The 23,411-nt window shown below is 43.0% G+C and overlaps 3 protein-coding genes across 6 annotated transcripts; all 3 read left to right on the top strand.

Annotated features, from left to right (window-relative positions):
• Nucleotides 1–592: 592 nt before the first annotated feature.
• On the top strand, nucleotides 593–10,388 carry agfg1b (ArfGAP with FG repeats 1b). 4 transcript variants are annotated; one of them, XM_086128446.1, is made up of 12 exons: nucleotides 593–759; nucleotides 2,917–3,010; nucleotides 3,258–3,373; nucleotides 4,116–4,254; nucleotides 4,353–4,509; nucleotides 4,617–4,724; nucleotides 5,122–5,260; nucleotides 5,920–5,999; nucleotides 6,460–6,552; nucleotides 7,092–7,253; nucleotides 8,680–8,774; nucleotides 9,296–10,388. In XM_086128446.1, exons 1-12 carry the CDS (start codon nucleotides 593–595, stop codon nucleotides 9,341–9,343), a joined length of 1,398 nt encoding a protein of 465 aa, XP_085984572.1. In that variant the 3' UTR covers nucleotides 9,344–10,388. The 4 variants fall into 4 exon arrangements, with proteins under 4 accessions (XP_085984572.1, XP_085984571.1, XP_085984574.1 ...); XM_086128445.1 differs by having other exon boundaries at nucleotides 4,614–4,724; XM_086128448.1 differs by lacking the exon at nucleotides 4,617–4,724.
• Nucleotides 10,389–10,490: 102 nt separating this feature from the next.
• On the top strand, nucleotides 10,491–12,286 carry fbxo36b (F-box protein 36b). The gene is made up of 4 exons (XM_086128453.1): nucleotides 10,491–10,708; nucleotides 11,145–11,253; nucleotides 11,504–11,676; nucleotides 12,009–12,286. The coding sequence occupies exons 1-4, from the start codon at nucleotides 10,613–10,615 to the stop codon at nucleotides 12,267–12,269; spliced, it is 639 nt and encodes a 212-aa protein (XP_085984579.1). The 5' UTR covers nucleotides 10,491–10,612; the 3' UTR covers nucleotides 12,270–12,286.
• Nucleotides 12,287–13,852: 1,566 nt separating this feature from the next.
• grk7a (G protein-coupled receptor kinase 7a) lies at nucleotides 13,853–21,171 on the top strand. The gene is made up of 4 exons (XM_086128444.1): nucleotides 13,853–14,641; nucleotides 15,902–16,357; nucleotides 18,034–18,314; nucleotides 19,229–21,171. Exons 1-4 carry the CDS (start codon nucleotides 14,045–14,047, stop codon nucleotides 19,566–19,568), a joined length of 1,674 nt encoding a protein of 557 aa, XP_085984570.1. The 5' UTR covers nucleotides 13,853–14,044; the 3' UTR covers nucleotides 19,569–21,171.
• The last annotated feature ends 2,240 nt before the right edge of the window (nucleotides 21,172–23,411 follow it).

Below are 23,411 nucleotides of genomic sequence, written 5' to 3'. Positions count from 1 at the left end.
AAAAAAGAAAGAAATCAATCTTCATACAACACAGTTATTATGTTCAAGGGAGTAGGAAGAAGTAAAAAACTTATCTAGTCCTACCCCGGTAAATACGTTAGAGTAACGTGGTTCGCATTCACTCATGTACCGTGAAATAAATAATTACATGTGCTGCGGGAAATGATCCAATTTCACTGAATTCACTTTTTTTAAGCACAAATACAAACCCAATTTCAATGAAGTTGGTACTACAACTTAGTGTTTACTATTTAATAAAGAAAAGGTTGTACTAAAAAAAAGATCGCAGTATGTCTGTATATTTGTCTGTTTGTTTGTTTAGTCAAAAAAACTGCACTTTCAAGCGTCCCATCGTTGTTCTTTTCGAACTTGACATTGTGATATAATTCTGCCCTGCGGGTGGCGCTTTGACTGGTGAAGCCGGTCGCTTTGTGAACTTATTTTCCCACAGAAGAAGAATTTTGTCAGTCGCCCTTCCTAGCTCTCAGTAAGGCGACTGCTTGCAGCCTGCCCGTCTCTCTCCCTTCCTCCCCACCCGATTGCCTGTCTGCCCGGCCGCTGCCGTCCAACGCGGCCACCTGTATATTCCACAATGGCGACCAGCGCAAAGCGAAAGCAAGAGGAGACTCATTTAAAGATGCTCCGGGAAATGACTAGCCTTCCCGCGAATAGGAAATGCTTCGACTGTGATCAGCGCGGCCCGACCTATGTCAACATGACAGTGGGCTCCTTCGTCTGCACCACCTGCTCCGGCATCTTGTAAGTCCGATTCTCATTTTTGTCGTCCACCCGGTGAGGACGAGGCGTTTGCCGGGAGGAGAAGGGGAAAGCCGGGAGCACCGCTGGAGGCTGACTTGGCGGTTCCGTTAGCACGTATGCTAGCGTTCCAGTCAAGTCGAGACGCGTTCAGTCCCAGGCCGTGGTCGTGTGGCCGGCTCCGTAGAAATTGAAATGAAGCTTGGACTGGAGTGTTTAAAGGGACATTTAATCTGAAACAAATGTCGAAGTGGATTAGTGGAACATGATCTCGTGGGTGTTGTTTGTGTGTGTCCCGGTAAGGGACGAAGTCGTTGACAGAGGTGGCGAAAGCACCCCGACCCCGTACTTAGCACCAATTACATTTTTGTCTTAAAGTAAAACAGCGAAGACACTCAAATGTACACAAGTAAAAACTATTTTATTGTCCATCACATATAGGTGGCAAAAACACTCAAGCTGTCCTTAGTCGAAGTTCTGTATCGATATTTTTGTAGAAAACCGTCAAAATATAAATACTGATTGAACTCTTGTAGTCAAAGAAAAGTACAGACAAAAAATCTATTTGCATACAGATGTATAAATGACTTTCTTTTCTTCACTGTGAGTTATTTTGATTAGAAAAGTACACATATTTGTTTTCAAATGTTTGGAATACAAGTGAAAAATTGTTGAAAGTGGGCCACTTCTCACACACACCCCAAAAAGCCCCCAAACATTTGGGGAAATAACCCTCGTTCTGTCATAGATGGCAGACTACCTTACATAAATGTTTTTACAAATCCTTTTCCTCATTCAATGAGGCGAAAAGGGAACTGCAAAGTTGCGTTGACCAGCATTCTCAAATCCTTCCACACTTTTTGCTCAGCGTGGATTCCGGCCTCACCTCTCTAGTACAGTACCACCAGTGTTGTTTTTAAATCCCTTCCTGAAGGCTTTTTTTTTTCCTACCAGGACTTTACTACTCCTCCACCAGACTACTGGGAACTGTCCGCAGCCTCAAGTCTCCCCAACAGCTTTTTAGCAAGCTTTGTGTGGGAGAGAGGGTTTACAGTATTCGTTTTCGTTCAGCAATCCATCCAACATTGCCAAAAAATACTCTCTCTTTCTCTGCCGCGCGCTTTCTGGTCTCTCTTTCACACGCATACACATATTCAACGTTAGCTGATACAAATGCCACGGGGAGCTTTGTCAGTAAATGAAACATATGGCTTAGCTTTCGAGTTGTAACGCGGCATTGAACGCGAGATGCCGGGAAATATATGCTTCCTGTCACACCGCAGAACGCATCCATGTTTTGATACGCCCTGTTACATACTGTCGGCTGTAGCTGTGCGCACCGCGTTTTACAACGGCGGATGAGATTACACCTCCACACTGTAACTGGCAAATATTTTTACAGTGTAGAAATCTCGCAAGGCATCCACGGCAGTCGTGGCCTCTCACTTTTCTTCTTAAGCTCTCCCTGCTAATGGTGGATTTCATTGGAGAAGAACTTAATTCATTGGTGGCAGATGCCGTTGAGTGCAGTGCGGTCAGTGGATGACCCTTTCCCAACAATAAAAATTCTGCTGACTCGTCTGAGTCCTCTGTTGGAATTTTCTTTACATCCTGTCTTTGTTTGGTATATACGCTACTCTATGCTTGCTTGTACACGACACCGATGTCCTTTTCTCTTGTGAGAAAATTGACCCACTGGTCACCCCAGGTAGTTTCAAATGAATGTCACCATCTTCACCATCGTGTCTCTTGCGGTAGTCAGGTGGCTTGTCCAAGTCTTCAAATGCAAATCTTGGAGTGTAATTTTGTGTTGTGGGGTTAGGTTTATTCTTCTGGTTTATCTGTTAAATGATCGACGTATCAGTGTCACATTCTAGTAATGATAATGGCTTGTGCGTTTTAACCCGAGCGTGAGGACAAAGAACATTTCAAACTTGGTTTTATGGAGGCTCCACACATGAAGCTTTCCGAGTGATTTACTCGTGATCATTCAGCTTTGGTTTGAATTCAAGGAATGCCGTCAATGCACGCCGCGGTATTTTTCGTCTTTGCTGCTGTCACGCGGGCGCACACACAGGCACACACCAATACACACACACGCCCTTGGGTTGCATCTGGCCTCTCATATATTTTAGCTAACCAAATCCCCCCCCTCCACAGGCGAGGCCTGAACCCCCCACACAGAGTGAAGTCGATTTCTATGACTACTTTCACACAGCAAGAAATTGAGTTCCTACAGAAACACAGCAATGAGGTAACACACACACTTGCGCAACATTGTCAAACATCTTTGAATAGTTATGACGCTCTGGCTTTAATTATGAAGTCACGTTTTGGCATTTTTTGTCAACTTTATTGGAATTCCTTCTCTTGACCCCTCCGACCCTCCCATTTTTTTGTCATCCCCTCCTCTTCCCGACTACTTTGTCTCACCTCTCTCTCGGACACCCCCTCCCCTCCCTCCCTCTTCATTCCTCTAAATCCCCCTCCACCCGCTATAGGTTTGTAAACACATCTGGTTGGGCCTCTATGATGACAGGACGTCAGTTGTTCCAGATTTCCGGGAGCCACAGAAAGTGAAAGAGTTCCTCCAGGAAAAATATGAAAAGAAAAGATGGTATCCCGAATTTATTGTTAGCAGGTTTTTTTTTTAACATATTCTCACATGAAACTGTGATTTGGTTGTTTGCAGCCACTATTATACTGTTATATTGACGCCATTAAGTAGAAATAATGCACCTTTGTTCTCATTTCTGCATCGAGTACCTAGGCCTTCAGTGAGGTTTTATTCGGCTTCATCCATCTCTTAAATTCGTATTGTTTTGTGTTTTTTGTTATTGTAAAGTGTCCTTGGGTGTCTTGAAAGGCGCTTCTAAATAAAATGTATTATTATTATATTATTATATTAAATTCGCTGCGGTGATAGAAACTCTCAAGACTACAGTGCTATTCACGGGAGAGAGCAACCAGCAACAAGTCCCATTGCTCATATACCGGTAGTTGAAATTACATGAGCCAGCTCAACCGATTCCGAAGGTCTAGGGGAGATGATATCGACTTGGCAACTCAGTCTGAAATCTGATTGGGACCAAAAAAATAAATAAAAATTAACATCCACATCCTGGAAGCAGTGCTCCAAAATGAAGAGGAGAGACCGTTAGAAATTAATGATGACAATTTCATACAACAATTTTCAGAATTCAGATTGTAAATGTAGCTCAGCGTTGAGGTCAGCAGAGAAGGCCGCTGCTCGAATCCAAAGATTTTTTTGGGGCATTTAAACTCCAGTGTTCGCCTTCACTCATGAGAATGAAACTTCAAAATCTTATTTTTATTTTTAAATCTCCCTGAATTTGAAGGTATGTGCCTCCAGACCAGGCAAGGTCAGTCATAAGTGTCCAGGCGTCTGTGTCTGGCTCCTCCGCCAGCAGCACTGGCAGCACCCCGGAAGTGCAGCCTCTCAAGACTTTACAGCTCAACAAGACACCCCTTCGTCAAGTAAGCAAATGCGCACTGAAACCCGCCCTTCAACCTCTTTCGAAATATAATTTTGGAGGGGGAAAATGTACTTTTGACCGTTTATACCTTCTGCCCAGTCCCCGGGGTTGGGGCGCTCCCAGGCTCACATCACAGCCCAAGAGAAAAAGTTTGACTTGCTGTCGGACTTGGGTGGTGACATCTTTGCCGCCCCGCCTGCCCAAGCGGTCCCCACCACCAACTTTGCCAACTTTGCACATTTTCCAAGCCAATCAGGTAAACAAAACAAACACAAAAGAAAAAAAACAACCTACACCCTGTCATCATTCCATCCCATGACTCTTTCATTCCTCATCCCATTTCCCCTTTGTGGTTGGCAGCAGCAACTCAGGGTAACCCAGACAGCAACTTTGCCAACTTCGATGCATTCGGGAACACCGCAATTCCTTCCCATCTGAGCACGTCACCCCCCTCAAAGTCCTTTTCCACAGGTACCCTAACCCTTCCATTTCCACCAGTTTGTCCACATTTACTCATCTCACACTTTCATTTTTTTTTAATATTCATATATGTGGAGTTATATATTGGGGTCTATATACTGTACACGGGTATCAGGTTGCACTCCGGTTTACTCTGACCAACTGGTTTCATATCCACACGGTGATAGTGGTGGCGAAGTTTTGGTTCTTGTGGTGCATCCGCGACAGTCGTGGTCTGCCACGTTTGCCCACCGCTGTCATCGATGGCCTAAAACGGGGCAGCCGTGGCCGCTGGCAACAGCGTAAACGCAGCCCAGACAATGTGAAAGCTTCGACCTAACTCACTGTGTAACTATAGAGCATGTCTGAAAAATGTCTATAATGCGTCTCTAAAACACGATTTAAACAGGAGGAGGCGTGCCAATTCCGTCCAGGTCAAGTGCTCTCCCCATCCAGTCCCAAAGTGGAAGCTGCACAGAGGATCGCTACGCCGCTCTGGCCGAGTTGGACAACAAGCTAAGCTCCTCGATAGGCAACAATGTGCAAGGGTGAGACACGAGTGGACATCTATTTTCGCACACATTTTTTTTCCCTCTTTATGGAAGCAACTCTCATGTTCAAAATACTTGGTCTTGTATACATTTGGGTAATGATTTCATTATTTTGTTTACAAGAAGGCAGATAACTATTTCAAGTACAAAGTACAATCCTTCACTAATTTTATGATTGCAGCACGTTCAAACAAAGCTGGGACTTTGCAACAACAACAACAAAAAAGGTACATACAGGTTTTGGAGAAACATATGCTGCTATTCCTCTTTTTCATCGACGCTGCGTTAAGAACCGTGAAACACGGCAGCCGAGACCCCGTGGCTCAAAAAAAGGGTGATGCAATACAATGACAAACATGACCCTGTCCCAGCTTTTTTTTAATGTGTTGCAGCCATAAAATTATTGTTTTAAAAAGTGAATGATTTGCTAAAAACAATCAAGTTTGTCTATTTGGTAATGAAATATCTTGTCTTTCTAGTGTCTACACATAAATCTAGGTTGAACACGATTTGCAAAGGACCGTATTCTGTTTTTATTGATGTTTAACACAACATCCCAACTTCATTGGAATTGGGTTTGAATTAGTGAAAACAAAAGATGGACATGTCGGACTTTTGAATGGCAGGAATGTAATAATGCAGGCTTGTCGTGACAGGAATTTATTTGGTCCAGTACTTGGCTCATCTCCAGCCCAGAATGCCCCTGTTCTACCCAGCATGCAGCCCGGCTTTGGAGGTAACCGCTTTCAGAGTGATGCTTTTTGGTGTGCGAATAATTGTTTCAGTCTCGTAATATGTGAGCCAGTCTGGCGAAAAGAGTCTGCAGGTCGCAAGGATTAGTTATGAGGAGATGACAAAAATAGTAGACTGACATGTCTTCAAAAAATCCTCTCCTTGATATTCATTTCCCAAACGTTCGAATTGTGGTTGAAGTGAATGAAAGTAAGCGATTAGTCGACAATGTGCATCATTTTTACACCGAGGGTGGCGGGGGTGCTGGAGCCTCTCCCAGCAGTCGGCGGGGGACACCCTGAACCGGTTGCCAGCCAATCACAGGGCACACAGAGACGAACACCCAATATACTGTATATCTCAAGCTTCAGTTTCAAATCGATCTTCAGATTTAGCATTTAGTCAGAGCCGCTCACACATGTTGTTTCAAGATTGGCTTTTTTAAGACGGAGCCTTCCATTTAGGTGTTCCTTCCACAAATCCCTTCGTTGCCGCGGCTGTTGCCTCAGAGATGGCCACCAACCCCTTCCAGGCCAATGGCAGAGCTCCAGCTTCAGGTGTGTGCATGTTTCTGTCCGTGTTTTAAAAAAAAAAAAAAAAAAAAAAAAAAAAATTTAAACCACACATCACATTTTTTCCTTGGGTTGTGATTCTCAGTTGGGGTTCGGTCAGGCCAAGTATGTAACACATACGGCCCATTTCTGTATGTGTGTGTCTATATTTCAAATTAATTTCACCCACGGAAAATTGGTAAATGAAATTGCTTTTTTAAATTCATGAAATAATGAGTAGCGAATTTATTCATGGTAAATTGTAAGATGAAAAATCTCTCAACGCATTCTTAAAGTGTCCCGATTAAACTACTACAGTGTGTCATTGACAGACACACTTCAACTTTTTCTTTGTTTTGTTTTTTTAAATCCCTCATTTCTGAGTGACCTGGCCCATCTGTCCATTTTCAAAATTCAACCGTGGCCCTCGAGCGCAAAAGTTTGCCCATCCCTCAGTTGATGTTCAAGCAAGCTTCAATAATTGCCCGTGTTCTCAGAACTGTTTCCTCCCTGTGGTGTGTCTTTGTTGCGTATGTGTGTTGTAGCCGCCTCATTTGGTACTGGCTCTATGAGCATGCCGGCTGGCTTTGGGAATTCGTCTTCATACTGCCTCCCGACCAGTTTCAGCGGAAACTTCCAGCAGCAATTCCCTGGCCAGGCCCCCATCCCTTACTCTCAGCCGGGGGCCTACCACCCTCAGTCCAATGGTTAGTGGCCTCCCGCATCCCCGTGTCCTTTTGTGTACCCGCTTTTTCTACCCACGCAGCACCTGCCGATGATTTCCGCTGCACGCCTTTCTCAGGCACTTTATAATTTTTTTTTCCTTTCTGAGCATGATGGCTATTTGCCTTGCAAATTGTCGCTTCTGCATGCAGGGAACGAAAAGTCACAGATTGTCACGGGCAGCTGCTGTGCTGTGATTTGAAGTTGCAGATCGGTTGTCAGTTCACTGAGGGATTATTATTGATATCAAGGGTTCTTTTTGAGCCAAGGGGGCCCCAAAATATTCATGACCCGGTGTACCAGAAAGGAATCGGCCAAATTCAATGTTATTCAATATTTTTTAAGACTGCAACAGTGTGTTTCTGAAAAGATGAGAAAGATGGATCAGGTACAGCGCAAGAGTCGGACCCGCTTTAAGTTCCTTTTTTTTTTTTTAGTGTGTATTAAATATATAAGTCATAAAGTTGCACCCCAGTATTCTTGTTGTGGGACCTTTTTGTACCTATATTGTTGTATTAGAGTGTCGTGAAATTTCATTGCACGAATGTGTAATGACAATAAAGCAATCCAATCCAATAATATGGTGCAGATCTTAATAAAGTCTTGGATATACGGAGTTTCAACCGTAATCTATGTATAAATAAGAATGATTACGATAATGATGATGAAAACGGTGAAACGTTACAAGGAAACCATGTAAAATCCGAAAAAGAGAATTGGAAAAAGTTATTGTCTTTAAAATAAAAGAAATAATAATGAAGGGCTGTCAGATTCATTGTTTTATTTTGTTTTGTTTTTTTATGCGCTATTCCCCAAATGTGCTGCCGATAATGCGCGTTTTTAAAATGATGCAACATTAATGGAAGCCAGGGTATTTTGTGGAGCTCCAAGACACGTCTTACGGACCCCCGCTGATCTGGGGAACCCTGCTTGAGAACCCCTATGTACTGTAATTGTCTACCAAAGGCCCAATGAACAAACTTGGCATTTCCTTTAAAGGGCAAGTCAAGTCAAACGTTTTCTTGTTAACAGTAAGAAGTTCTATGTGCCCCTTCTAGGCGGAACAAAGCGTTTGATTGGTCGTTATGTGAGCCCTTGGCGCTGTGATGTCATTTGCAGTCAACAGCAAAGTGGCCGCCCGTGAGATGGATTTAAAAAAAAAAACGGCTGCATTTTGCTGCTTAATCCGCATTATTCATCATAATATTGTAGTAGGGCCACAAAACATATTGCCGACAACATTTTGAACTTGACTTCCCTTTAAATCCCCGGTCCACTCCTAAATACAATTTGGCATGTTGGGGTTTGTTCCGCTCTCACTTCTTCCGTACTGTTTCACTCGCTCCTTATCGAACAATTATTTGTGAAGTGTTCTAAAGTTGAAGGATTGTGCTGGTCTTTCTCCCCGAGGCCCTGCATTCCCAGTCTACGGTCCAACCAAGCCCTCCGTAACGCCGTTCGGTCAGCCCATGGCTGGTCCTGGAGCATCCAGTAACCCCTTCATGGTGAGCGTGCAGTCTCAAGTTACCGTTATGCCCCTTGTGACAGAAACTGGACCTGTCATTCTCATATCACCTCCACAAATAATTTTTTTGTCACTTCTACCTCAGTCCATTTTTCGGGTATTTGTATGAGTAAGCATTTTACTTTTCCTCACTTTATTTGACATGTGTCTGCACGCTCTGCTCACGACTTGGGTCAAAATAGGCTCGTCACTTCTTTCAGCTTCTGCAAATGACGACGAAATTGAGGTCGTGTCAATTGCGGTTGAGATCTTGAGAAGCAAACTATTCTCCTTCCGTGGCCTAATTTAACACCGTTCCAATCTTCCAATCCAAGAATGAATGGTTGTAAATGTCCCCTTGGGTCAGACTAAACATCTGTATCGTCTATTTCTTTTAGGTGAGCTTTTTTATGCGCTCTATGCTCACTTGATGTAATACAATGAACGAAAAGTAATTTTCAGCAGTTTTTTCCCCCCCAAACCAGGAGAGCAGTATAACACCTGTGAACCTTGTCATTGCAGGCGGGAGCCCCCACCGGGCCATCCAGCTCAACCAACCCGTTCCTGTAGCACAACTCCCAGTCCTCACCACTAGAGGGCAGCATGCAGCACATTAGTCGACACACCGTTCCGTCACGCTATTTTAGTGGCACTACATTTCTTTCCACACAAAAAGAAAACGTTTACACTATGAAGGAGAACAAAGGACTTTATTTCAGACAAAGGGACTGTTAGCTTAAAAATTTTGGGACTATATACAGTACATTATTTTCTATTCTTGTTATTTGTTTATGCCTGTATGCTGTGTGCATATCATCATTTGTAATCATATTGACGTCTGATGTATAATGAGGACCGTGTTGGCAGAGGTGAGTAGTCACACCTTGTGTAAAAACCACTACACACTATTTTCAGGGGAGGGTTTACAATGTCTCATCCGTCACCTGGGTTTGACCCAATCGTAGACATGCAAGTACAGTATTTCATTTCAAAAAGGGATTTGTTTTTATTATTCTAGCATGAATGCAACTAAACTGGCACTTAGGCCCAAATTGTCCATGAATAGCCTTCGCAACCAGAAATACACTTGCCTATAAACAAAAGAAGCTTGCATAAACTTTATAAATCCACACAGGTTGGTTGGCCTACTGTGTTGCCGATAGCAAAAAAAAAAAAAAAGTGCAGCCAAAGGTCTTTAGTTGGAAATTAAAGCTAGATCTTGTGTGTAATCCAACCGTGGCAAGTGGACATGAGCACAAACGCAGTAAAGCATCACGAACATTTGGAGCAAGTGTGCAAAATGTTCCAATTCATCGCTCAGCGTTGGAGCGTTTCCGATGAGCAGGCCTCCACAATGTTCACGATGTGTGAACCGTGTTCATGCGAGATTCCTCAGTGTGGGTCCCACTGCATTCAGCTCTGAGTTTACGCTCAATTTAGGCCTTGCTTTGTTCTTGGTTTACTTGGACTCCAGACATGTCTTAGGGTCGCAATTGTGCCGCGCGTGACTAACAAATAAATGTCCTGTTTTTCTTGTCTTTACAAGAATAGCTCAGTCATTGTGTACATATATAAATATATGTATAAATAAATTAAAAGATTTTTAAATACTGCATATCTGGATGGTTATTTCAGCGAGAATCAACGGTACAGGGAGTTGTCAAGATGCATATTGTGCATGTGGGGGGGGGGGACGGACCAATGAGCCAATAAAAGAAACAAATGAGTCCGCACAGAGGGAATAGTCACGTGGTGTGAGTGATGCGTACAGAGTGCACCGTGCGTTACGTGCCAGAAGTCATTGAGCGCGGTTACTATGGAAACGGATAAAAAAAACTCATGGCGTCCCTGTTGACAGATCCGCTGTTTGAAATCTCAGGACGGGGTCCCTCAACAAATAAAAACTACTATAATTGTGTCGTTACTAAGAACGACGTAAGTATACGCACTTAAATGGCCATTGTCGAAAGTTTTCTGGCTTTTGACATCCTTTTCGGTCAGCGAGCGCCGAGTGCAATTTACCACTTAGCCGTTACCGGTAGCCATTCTCGCTTACCAGCTCCCGTTCTCGTATCTATAAAATTGATAATTGTATTCTTTAATTTAACCCCTCGGAGCGGGACAGTATTAATTTGATAGTTTTCTGAAGTCGACAAAATCATTTAGTCTGGCAATTTACATAAAATACATCCATAGTCATCGAGAGAATCATGCAACAAAATAAAAATGCCACAAAAACTATATACAGGACTGAAATAATGATGACCTCCTCTCAATTTACTACCAAATGTGCCTGTGTGAAATCTGGCAACGGTTGGGAATTACTGTACTCTGGTGTCCCTTGACTGTACAATCCTTGTAATACACACAGGTAATTTGGAGATGGTGGATGATATCTCCCCGAGCTGTATACAGGCTTTCAAAGCCCGGTCAATTGATCATGTCACACGAGGACTTCCTGGATGACAACAAACTACAAAGTAAGGACTTTGTACAATATAAGGAATTAACCATTTGTATTGAGTTAATTGCCCTCATATGGAACTCTCCGTTATAAATTGTTAGATTCAAGATCCGCCTCTATAAGCATAAGTGGTGTAACGTAATGTATCAGGGAATACGTACTATTATAAGAATAGCATACGTAATTTATAGCACATGTAGACATAGTCTAAGTGGCTTTAATGTCCGCCTAATTTGTCTTGACAAAAATATCTTGCTCCATTGAAGATGACATCCGCACGATCTTTGGCTATGGTGCCTTGCAGTACACCAAGGCTCTATGCCAAGGCCAGTTTGATTACCTGGCACGTCTCCCTGACTCTTTACTTCTGCAAATCGTCAACCATCTGGAGATAGAAGATGTGGGTCAACTAGGGCGAACTTCGCGCAGGTTCAGACAGGTGAGTATTCCCATTGCACAAAAATAAAAATGCGCCTCAGTGTTCAATAAAAGCAGATTTTTTTTTTACCTGTCCACTGGAATTTAATAAATACGGTGAAAACTAGAAATAGAAAAACATGTGCAATAGTCCCTGTTGATCTCACCTTTTTCGCACTCCCCGTATAATGCAGATTTTTTTTTTCTGTGAAATGTCATTTTTTTATGTCGTGAAATATTTTTACAGCGTGTTGAAAAAGTGTGTTTAAATAAGTTTGAAAGTGTGCGGGGAAGGGTATCTTTGGCCTTTTGAATTTACAGTGTTGTGTTGTACTTCTCAACTCTGTTCGTTAGTTATGTGGCTCAGAGGAGTTCTGGGAGCAGGCAGTTCGGCGCTGCTGCAAAACAGTTTCCCCCGAGGTTCCCGCGCTGGCGCAAGAAGTGGGTTGGCGTAGCATCTTTTTCACCAACAAATTGCAGCTGCAGAAACTCATCAGCCGCCGCCGGCTGAGGGCCGAGGAGGAGAAGACCGAGCTGACTCCAGAGAAAAGGTCAGAGACATCTCGTTCCGCCCTAAAACCAGTCGCTGAGGTGGAACACACAATGGAAGGATGAGAGCACAAAAAATAAAATAAAAAAATTAAACAATTCCATATTTTGCCTCCTGTTGTATTATTTTGATTTGCCACTAATATAACTTGCTTCCATTATTTCTTTTAAGTATTCCCATTCTTTGGTTGTATTATTCAAATCGTTTGTTGAGCCCTTGCTAAGAGATCATTATCCATCTGAATATTACCACCAAAAATAAATTTGAACAAATACAGCAATAGAAGGCCAACAATATCACCAACTTCTCCCCCAAATTAGTGTTGCCTGTGCCGTCAAAATGGCCATGTAGGATGTTTCCAATCAAATTTTTCAATATTTACATTTTTTTCCAGAAATAAAAAAATTAGGCTGATTTAATGTTGATTCATTGATTTAGTTTTCTTCAAATTGTGTTTGTTGCTGGCGACCACTCCCCAGCTCCTTGAGTGGACAGATTGAGTCATTAAAAGGATAGACCATGTAACGACCATGTACTCTAGATACTCGAGAGGCTCTGGCCCTCTTAACCTTTACTTGCTCGTCAATCCACACTAATCCCTCCAAGGTTAAAAGGCTCATGCCTCTCGCACATCAAACATCTCATAGCAAGTGGTGAAAATAGCGCCAGACGCTTCTGGGTTGTCGTCGTCGTCTGAACCTCAGCTCAGTCTCCCGCTCAATCGCCGACATGTTTGCCCACATATGACTCGCGCCTGCGGCATAATCCATTAATTGCCGATGGAGCTCCAATGACAATTCGTGGCTCAGCAGAGATTCTCTCATCGCGGTTCCTAGTGGGGCCTCGTACAGTGACTTGTGAGCGTGAAGATTAACCCTCTGACCCCTTGGTAGTGCTGGAAGCCTTGCCCCTGTTTCATCCACTCAGGGGTCTTAAACCCTTACCGAGTCTGTGATCCATTTACAACATGACGTTTGACATGTTTGATATTTATGGCACATTGAATCTTGTGTTAAATGGGAGTCAGCACACAGCTGCCACCATTTAAAAGTTCTAGTAGGCTTTTTTTTAGGGAGGGGGTGGCTGAAGGTTTGGTGCGAACAGACTGCTATTTTGAACTGTTCATAATTCCCTCCGCCTCGTTCGTCTCAGGTTACAGGTGAAGAAAAGAGCCCCAAGGCTTGATGCTGTCACCACCGCGCTTCAATAAAGGCCTCATGTTCTTGAGTGGTGAGCAGTGTTGTGATTTCACCTCGTCGAAATTATGGCCAACCCACGTGCGTCGGGGAGACTTTGTAATGGTCAAAACAACAGATCGAAACCGGAGTTCAGACCATTCAGAGATTCCCTCAACCATTTGGTACAATTTGATCGACCGGAAACTGGTTGTTCAAATTTCCTATCGTCAGTCAAGGAAATAGTTGACCAGAAAAGAAATATTCCCAATGGAACAAGCGAGTGCCCCGTCAAGGATCCCTACGAGTGACCGCCGAACATCATGAACAGATCTAGAGCCCCGCAAAGCTTCTTAGGGCATAGCCCGCTTACGATTCCCTTTCTGTGCACAGCATCCTCAAATAGACCACACAAAGATACTTAAGCCAAAATCCCTCCCTGGTATTTAATTCTAAATGAGTAATTACTGGGTGTGTCAGTGTGTTTTACGTTTGCAGGTAGGCCGGGTGAAGGAGCTCATTCGTTCCCCGGCTTTTGAGAGTCCCGCAACCCCGTGAAGTCCTCCGACACGCCGCACCGTTCGCAAGAGGGTTTTCCCCTTGGGAGTTGTTGAAGAAGCCAGCCGCGTAAGGGGGGGCGGGGGCGACCACCTACAACTGCCAAGATGTGTGACATGGGGGGACTGGATAACCTGGTGGCCAACACGGCCTACCTCAAAGCCCAGGGTGGCGATGACAAGGAGATGAAAAAACGCCGCCGGAGCTTGTCTCTGCCCAAGCCGGACCAATGTGCTGCGGCGCGATCCTCCATCGATAAGGATTTCACATCCATCTGTGAATGGCAGCCTATCGGCAAAAGGTTTTTCCGTCAGTTCCTGGCAACCAATGCCCAGTATAAGCTCGCAGGCGATTTCTTAGACGAGCTCTACGACTGGGATCTGGCCGAAGGCGCGGTCAAAGACAAGACGCGTCAGAACATCATCAACAAGTTTTGCAAAGCCGACTCCAAGAACTTCTTGTCCTTTCTCACCGGGGAGGCGGCTGACAAATGCAAAGCGGTGACAGATTCCAACTTCAATGAGGTGATGAAAAGCAAAGTCCAGGAAGGCGTGAGAGAGTATTTGAAGGGAAAACCCTTTACAGATTACCAGACCAGTCCATTATTTGATAAATTTCTCCAGTGGAAGGAGTATGAGAAGCAGCCCATCAGCGACAAGTACTTCTATGAGTTCAGGACTCTGGGAAAAGGGGGCTTCGGTGAGGTAAGAATAGATCTTTGTGACATATTGTCTGTATGTTTGATAAAATGATCTCTTCAAATTGTTCAGACTCTGTGAATATGATCCTCAGCAAGATTTAACCCCCCCCCCCCCACACACACACACATTATGTTGACATGAAAGATTTTACTGTGAGTAGAAATATGAAGACTCCTCACATCGCTGATGTGATATTAATACATAGCAACTTGTTTTCATCAAGTCGTGAGGCGCTCGCAAACCTCATGGTTCAATCTTAGAAACCTACTTTTCAGTATAAATGGCACAACATAGTATTCGCTATAAATGGCAGATGATCAAGTAGTGAGTCTTGGGGAATCCCTTACTGGCGACTGAACGTTATTTATAAAATAGTGATGGAGAAAGTAGAAAGGACATGTATTAATCATCGTACTCAACACACATCTCCCATTGAGAGCAGTACATATTTCTAATTTTTAAAAAAAATGGATAATAAAGTTTGTTAAATGTGTGAGGAGGTCGTCCTGCTGTACATTGCTCCATGTACAGCACTTTGTATGCAGCGATGGCTGTTTGAAAGTGCTCTATAAATACTGTTGACTTGACTTGACTCATGAGCTCAAGTGACAAAAGCTTGTTTATGATAAGCTGTGATTGAAAATCTTAATATTTTGGATTAAAACGACACATTGTTAGGTGCTGATGATGGCTAATCGTAAATTTGAAGCGACGGTGTTATTTATTATGCAGTCTGAATGACACATGACCGAGGACAGATCCTTGGGGAACTCCTTTATTCAGTATCATGCTCAGTGGACCTCTTGGCAGTAAATCTTGCTGTGCAATATTGTTTTGATTGCAAGGCTCTGGCTGTCGAAAACGTTTCACCGATCAATAACCTAAATGAGAGAAGTTGTGTGGATTACCACTCTGGCTGAACCCATTCTCAACATTAAAAGTGCGCCATTGTTTTCATTTCAAAGGACACCTATGTTGAACATTTCTGAAAATGTCTGCCACCAGGCTTCAAGGCTTGTAAACGAGCAGGTTGACTTATTGAATTGATAAAAGTACCACTGCACCCTGAAATGTAGTTTTCGACTAAATGTAAGTCTAATTGGTGACACAAAGTCACGGATGTTAGCTCAAATATGGACTTTTTGCATCATAGAGCTACGATACATTTTGGGAAATTCCAAAAGCCAACGGTTCAATGCAGGTGGAGTTGAAGGTTGCTTCTGTGGCAGCTTGAATCCATTTTTATTTTATTTCTTTTTGCAGGTATGCGCTGTCCAGGTGAAAAACACAGGCCAGATGTACGCCTGCAAGAAGTTGTGTAAAAAGCGTCTGAAGAAAAAGGGTGGCGAGAAGATGGCCCTTTTGGAGAAAAAGATCTTGGAGAAGGTCAACAGTCTTTTCCTGGTCAACTTGGCCTATGCTTACGACACCAAGACTCACCTGTGCCTTGTCATGACCTTGATGAACGGAGGAGACCTCAAGTACCACATCTACAATATAGGCTATGACGGCAAGGGTGTGGACAAGGGCATTGAGATGAAGCGCATCGTTCACTACACGGCCCAGATCACCACCGGTATTCTTCACCTGCATGCCATGAATATCATTTATCGTGACATGAAGCCCGAGAACGTGTTGCTGGACAGCGTTGGCCAGTGTCGACTTTCAGATTTGGGTCTGGCCATCGAGATTGCCCCTGGCAAAACCGTCTCCCAGATGGTGAGTAGTGCTCATTCTTGACACAAATCCAGCCTTGCTCCCAAAATTGCGAGAGACCGAGAGCAGAGCGAAGGCATGGCAACCCTCGTAAAGTGCTAAGTGATTCCTCACAAGCGGCATCGAGCTTCCGGTGCTCAGCTCTCATTAGGTAAGGAGAGGTGTCATTAGCTCGTCGCTAAAACTGAACCCAGGTTCTTGGGCAGGTTGTCAATCTGGGTGGGTTTTGTTACTGTAAATCCGGACGGGGATTACAGGACCGCTTAAATACCTGCGGTCTGTATTCATGATGTAACTCATCCTTTTGTGATCAGATTAGAGCGAAGGCATTTTCGGGGCATCTTGGAATATCTTTGAGTCAGTATGTAACCGTTCGTCGCTGTGTTGCAAACCTCCACGTCCTTACCCATAACCCTTGAAAATCTACTTTCACCACTAGCTAGCTTTTTTTTAGGAAAAACAACAAACCTTTTTTTAACAATTTGGGAAGAGAATCAATATTTTGGATGTTGGGTGGGAGTGAGTTCCAGAGTTTGGGGGCAGAGCGGCTGAAAACTCTGCACCCCATCCTGCTGAGACGGGCAGAAGGTACAAAGAGGTGGAGGGAGGATGAAGACCTGAGGGAACGAGAGGGAATGGAAATTTGAAGAAGGTCAGACAGATGGGGGGGGGGGGGCAAGGTTATGGCTTTAAATGTATAGAGGAGTATTTACTGTTTTCTTTAAAAAAAGTTATATTTTAGTAAAGAATTAGTCCAGTCCAAACCCTTCTTCTTCCAACAGGAGGAACACTATTTTTGATTGACAAACTCCAAAAGTGCCGAAAGATGACCAATTGTGAAACCGGGTATCTTTAGGCCTTGTACTTGCCGTAGCAAGGAGTAATCCCTCGACTCTTTTGAACGTCCAGTAATCTCATTATCCAGTTCTCTGATGCTCCTCAGCCAGCTAAAGTGACTGCACTAACCTCATATGGCAAGGCTGGCTTTGGTCCCCCTGAATCCTCTTAACGGGCATTATACAGTCTGTCCCTGATCAGATTGACAGAAAAGTAAGAGTAGAAATTTTCAGGCAAGGTGACTTGAAATTTATAGCGAGTGAGTTGAAACATCTCTTGTCTTCTACGCTCTCAATGGATCACCTAAAAACTCCCAAAGAAGTTGATAATAACGCTACACGTGCCCGGTACATAACATGCCACACTCGGGTTTTGGCATTTAGTATCTTGCCAGCCTAGAGTCGGACAGCTTTCGACCGATTTCTTGTCATGATGTTCAATCGCATCAATCGGTCACGAGAGGCTCCGCGTCGCCTTTTTACGTGTCCCACCTCACAGTTCCCCCAGCGGCCCAGAAATAGTTGGAAGGTATGTAAGAGGCCGGCGAACTCTCTCAGCGTGTAGACGCACATGACTCTTGACAGGTAGTAGGCTTAGCATTAGGATTAAGATCCTGGCTCGAGACTGCAGGTCAAGTCGTGCAGGATGAGGGGAGGAGGGGCCCTCGGGGGTGGGGAGGGGTGACACCAGGGCCGGTAGAGAGGAACTAAGCTAAAGGTGAAAGTGAACATGGCCGTAGAACTCTTTGAAGGCCCATACATCCCAATTGAATCGTTTATTTGTGAAGACCCAAGCCCATCCGTCATGTTCCTTCTTCCCTTTCCCCTGTTGTCCTTCCACAGGCTGGTACCGGAGCATACATGGCCCCGGAGCTTCTGAGCAAAACTGCATACAGGACGTCAGTGGACTGGTGGGCGCTGGGCTGCAGCATCTACGAGATGGTGGCCGGCTACACGCCTTTCAAAGGACCCGAGAGTAAAAAGGAGAAGGTGGAGAAGGAGGAGGTGCAGCGTCGTATTCTCAACGAGGAACCCAAGTGGGAGCACAAGTGCTTCGATGCCACCACAAAAGACATCATCCAGCTGTTCCTCAAGAAGAAAATGGACGAGCGTCTCGGCATGAAGTGAGACTTACTCGAGCACGGTCGTTCGCGACCGCACTATACCGAGAGCATAAAAAAATTACTTTTTTTGTATAGCATAAGAATAAAAATACCCATCAAACATGCTTTAAACCACCCAAGGCACATATTTTACATTATGAAAAAAAGTGGATATTCTCATTAATTATTTACCTTTAGTGGAAGAAGTTCGAATTGTTTCACCTCTTTTAGTTAAAAAGAAAAAGATGCATTCTTTGAAGTCAGGAAATCATTTTCAGACCAATTGAACGAAATGGGATCATTTCCACCAGTACATTGGTTGGGAATCAATTCTTTAAACGCATTTAAATGGATTGAAACATACTTTTTTAAAACATACATTATAAATGTATTTGAGCACAGAAAAAAATTAATCAATAAAAACTGAGAAAAAACAAAAAAGCAGAGCTCTCCTTAGACTCACCATTAAATTAGTTACTAGGCCTGTATTAATCAAAAATGAGTTTTTATCCCTATAGAGGACATAGCTTGCATCCGTCCGGCTTCTCGCATCTGCAAAAAACAGAATTATTCATCAAAACACACATGAAGACAAGGCTGCGGATTTGAAATTGTGTCATCATAGAGACCAGCCCTTTTCAACGCTATGGATTGATCAATAATTCTGAAAAAAGTATCAGGCCCACATTAGGACTGACCAAAAGTATGATTTGTGAGAAAAAAAAATTGAAATGGGGCAAATGTGGAGATTTCACAAGGTGTCTCCCGGATGCCACTGTAACAGTTGTGCATAAATATTGGAACAACAACCCCAAAACAGTACTTATAATTAATTAAATGATATTGCACATACATATAAAAGCAATTACCTGAATCTTTCCCCCCCCACAATTTTTATATATTTTTAACGGTACGTTTCTTTCCCATTTGTTTAGGGACAACATGGAGGATCCCAGGAAGCATCCGTGGTTCAAGAGCATAAACTTTGCCCGTCTGGAGGCCGGCCTGGTGCCGCCCCCGTGGACGCCCAAGCCCAATGTGGTCTACGCCAAGGACACAGACGACATCGCCGAGTTCTCCGAAATCAAAGGCATCGAGTTTGACGCCAAAGATGACAAATTCTTCAAGGAGTTCAGCACGGGTGCCGTGTCAATACAGTGGCAGCAGGAGATGATCGAAACGGGACTGTTCGACGAGCTCAACGATCCCAATAGGAAAGAGGGCAGCGGAAATGTGGATGATGAAAAGAAGTCCGGCACTTGTATTTTGCTGTAAGAAGACTCCTCCTTCATTTTTCACATCGCGTGCACACTTTTAACATGTCCAAATATAGATCATTTTTCAGGGGGGGCGGGGGGGGGGCGACGACAAATGTATATGTTAGTCTTCAAGTTCTCAGGATGAGATCTACTGGCCCTGACATTATGAAATGACGATCTCTGGCGGTCACGAAAATCCTGTCAGAAGAATGACAAAACATTCAAAAAAAGCAAAGTAAGGACGCCAAAGAAATCTACTTAAGTACAGAATTAACTACAAACTCAATGCCAATGAAGTTGGAATGTTGTGCTTTCTTATTTTTATTTATTTATTTCTACTATTACAAGAACGCCATCTTGGACCCCCCCCCCCCCCCCCGCACCCCCATAAAAACAGAAATCATGCGCAGCCAATATTTAATTGAATACACTATAAAGACAAAATATTTCACGTTCAAACTGATAAACATTATTGTTTGGATGTGATGATTGGGTAAAAAAAATCAAATCGTTTTTTCGGACAGTCCAGACTTGTCTGCCATTGGAAATATGTGGCGCGTTACGAAGCGTAAATAAAATACGACAACGGAGGCTGTCGAACAGCTGAAGCTTTTTTGGAAGCGTGTGCCAGCCATAACATTCTAAATTAAAGATTATTTGCCAAAAAGAAACAAATTCATCCGTTTGAATGTAAAATATCTCGTTTTTGTCTTGCATTCCACTTAACATGATTTGCAACTGATTGTATTCTGTTTTTATTTTATGTTGGAAACAACGTTAACGCAACGTCATTGGAATTAGGTTTGTAAGGATTTGTAGGTTTTTGCTCCACCACTAAAACCGACACGTCATTCCGGATGGTCTGGTAGACGTCAAAGTTGAAGCCTTCCCTGGCAGGCCGTCATCATTCTGCCATCGTAAGGACATACACACACACACACACACAATGAAAAGTGCTTTTTTTAATGACTGTAGTCGGTGTGCAGTTCAGTCTCAAACCTCTGACCTCTTTCTTGAAACTTCTATGAAAGCAAAAAAAAAAGAAGCGTAAATATTGTACATAGGGTACATCGATATATCTCTATATCCTGAGTGAGGAGCGGTGTAAGTGGTTTAGTACCTCCTATTTTGGTGCTATGAGGCAAATCCATGAAATAATAGTAATGTATGGATATTATTATACCCGAGAATGGGAAGGACGGGTGGAGAGGGACATTTTTGAGGAATTGGGTAATGAATTCTGGAATGTTCTGTTCTTTGCAAATAACTCAAACCAGATGCGGAGAAGATATCCATTTGCAGCATCATCCACAGTCTTTTGTGTTAGCAAAAATTCCACAAGATTGATAATTAGACTTAAAATGATACACTAAAATGCTACCAAGTTCTCCCGAGAACAGCCGGTGGTATTTCAAGGGAGTATGAATGTTTCTGAGGGTCCTTATTTTGCTGAAGGCTTTTGACATTCCTCAATTTTGAGCTTGCGTTTTTACCATTAATGTTGAAAGGCTAAATGTACGTGATTGTAAATATAACACGAGAGAAGTTTTAACAGGATATGTAGAAGACAGATGTAAGGTTGAAATTTCATGAAATAAAGTGCAAAATGTCTTTTGAAATGTGTGTTGTCTGTTTTCGTCGCTCAGAGTGGTCCAATTAAAAAAAAAAAAGAATAACAATGAAGAAAAACTGAAGTAAGAGGGGAACCCACTTATCTTGTGCTTATGAAATATGCAAAAAATCACTTTGGTATTCTGGAGGTCAACATATGCTAAGCAGTTAAACGTCATTAACGACATAGTATAGTTGCCTGATTCATTTTAAACTGTTAAAATATAAATGTTTAAAAAGTACAGTACTTGCTAAAAAATGTTTCCTTGTTTTCCAAAAAATGTTCAAATTTGACTTTTGCTACATAGGCTCGTGACATACTACAAAACCTTAGTGATTCACAACAAAACTTAAAAAAAACAAATTCATATTTAACTCTGAATTACTACAGTATTTTAAAATTAAAATTTGTGCCATCCATTGACTGTATTTACGTGTTTTTAAAATGTTGCCATTTCCTCCCTTAGTTGAAGTAGAGCAAATAGTAAAACCTAATCATAACGAGCTGGCTGCATCTGTGCTTCAGGCCTGCCCTGGTTGACAAGTTCAAGTCTTAGCTGGTAACTGGATAACCGCTGTTATCCTTTTGCCTTCTTTGTATAAATCATCCTCAAATCCTTTAAGGTTCTAAAGCGTCCCGTGCAACTGCCAGGAGGTCCATCGGCTAAGAAAGTGGATTCAGTAAAAAGAAGTACAGTTTAGCCTGATTTGTAATATTTGTTATCAATGACTTACGAAGTACAATGGCATCTAAATTGGGGGTTTAAGCAAAAAATGTATACAGTATATAAAAATTAGAAAAGAAATATTGCCGTCTAATGGTGAACTAGTAGAATGCAACGAAGCGAACTGTAAGCATGTTCATGTAGCGGGGCCAGTAAAAAACTTACTGTACTGTACTAGAATTACACAAAATTTGTGAAATGATAAATACCTGACGTGTTCTTTTACTATATCCTCCATTATCTAAAGGTGGAACAAAAAAAATTACATGTTCCCTAACTTCAATAATTAATGTGGCACAGCCTCTTAACAACTCGCGCCTTTGACTCTCCCCGCTTTCGCTTGATGTCCATGGGGAGGTAAACATATTTAGAGCTGCGAAAAAAATGGTTTTAATTTCCAAGTACAAGTATTTTAGTACATTACTGTGCCATATAATTTATGTAGGGGTGTAGATCTGTTTATTATTTTGGTAATGTCCCAATTACATAGCCATTCTAACCCGCTGTTATACCACCCGTCCACAAGGTGTCGCGGGAGCTCTAGGGTTGATTGGCAACACAGGAAGCCTGTAACACATTCTTGGTGCTGCTGAGTAAAAAACTACTTTCAAGCTCATAAACGGACTGGTCTCTTCATATCAAAACTACATGGTGTCAGAAGTGGGATTCTTCAAAAAGTCTGCAGGGTCCACGAAGACAGTCTGTGCTGGTGGTGAGCAAAAAGGACGAGATTTTACCTCCGTGAAAAGGTGGTAATTGCGGACGGATTTCGGCGGCCTGATCCTCTCATCTTCGACAGCAATGTCGCTGAAAACTGGCGTAAATTCGAGCAAGAATATGATATATTCATAGCCGCAGCACACAGTGACAAAAATGCTAAAACAAAGGCCTACATACTCCTCAATCTGGCGGGACCGGAGGCCATTGAAAGAGAGAGATCGTTCACATATGCCCCAGCACTTGTGTCAGACCAAGGCGTGGAAATAACCGCAGCGGAGCCACGGGAAGATCCGACATGTTTGAAAAGGAAGTTCAAAGAAATATGCAACCCAGAAACAAATATCATAATGGAGAGGCACAGTTTCAACGTGAGACAACAAAAGCCAGGAGAAACGATTGAATCTTATTGTGAGTACATTACGCAACATGGCAAAAACGTGTAATTTTGGAGCATTGCAAAATGAGCTAATCCGAGACCGATTAGTGTGTGGAATTAACAGTGATAGCATCAGACGTTCACTTCTCAAAGAAACTGAGCTGACACTTGCCAAAGCAGTGCGCATTTGTCATATAAACGAGCCCACTGACCAACATAGCAAAGTGCTAGCTGCTCCAAAACACGTGGCATCAACAAGTGTGGACACTGTACAAATAAAGCGCAGCCACACATTTAAAAAGACTCACAACTTCAAAAAGAAACAAGACAAAATGGCGACTGAAATCTCAAATTGCAGAAATTGCGGTGGTTCACATGCAGCCATACGTGACCAGTGCCCAGCTTTTGGACAACAATGTCACACATG

Source organism: Hippocampus guttulatus, chromosome 14, assembly GCF_054856545.1.
Source record: "Hippocampus guttulatus isolate MCC_2025c chromosome 14, RoL_Hgut_1.0, whole genome shotgun sequence".
Classification (NCBI taxonomy): Eukaryota; Metazoa; Chordata; class Actinopteri; order Syngnathiformes; family Syngnathidae; genus Hippocampus; species Hippocampus guttulatus.
The sequence above is the reverse complement of the archived record's forward strand: the minus strand, read 5'-3'. Positions and strand labels throughout refer to the sequence as shown.

Bases quoted from the DNA above. Each gene is read 5' to 3' on its own strand.
- grk7a (XM_086128444.1), top strand. From the start codon at position 14,045: ATGTGTGACATGGGGGGACTGGATAACCTGGTGGCCAACACGGCCTAC. The intron at 14,642-15,901 runs GTAAGAATAGAT...TTCTTTTTGCAG, and splicing joins GAAAAGGGGGCTTCGGTGAG to GTATGCGCTGTCCAGGTGAA. The intron at 18,315-19,228 runs GTGAGACTTACT...CCATTTGTTTAG, and splicing joins GACGAGCGTCTCGGCATGAA to GGACAACATGGAGGATCCCA.
- fbxo36b (XM_086128453.1), top strand. From the start codon at position 10,613: ATGGCGTCCCTGTTGACAGATCCGCTGTTTGAAATCTCAGGACGGGGT. The intron at 10,709-11,144 runs GTAAGTATACGC...TAATACACACAG, and splicing joins GTGTCGTTACTAAGAACGAC to GTAATTTGGAGATGGTGGAT. The intron at 11,677-12,008 runs GTGAGTATTCCC...TCTGTTCGTTAG, and splicing joins CTTCGCGCAGGTTCAGACAG to TTATGTGGCTCAGAGGAGTT.
- agfg1b (XM_086128445.1), top strand. From the start codon at position 593: ATGGCGACCAGCGCAAAGCGAAAGCAAGAGGAGACTCATTTAAAGATG. The intron at 4,510-4,613 runs GTAAACAAAACA...TGTGGTTGGCAG, and splicing joins ACATTTTCCAAGCCAATCAG to CAGCAACTCAGGGTAACCCA. The intron at 4,725-5,121 runs GTACCCTAACCC...CGATTTAAACAG, and splicing joins CTCAAAGTCCTTTTCCACAG to GAGGAGGCGTGCCAATTCCG.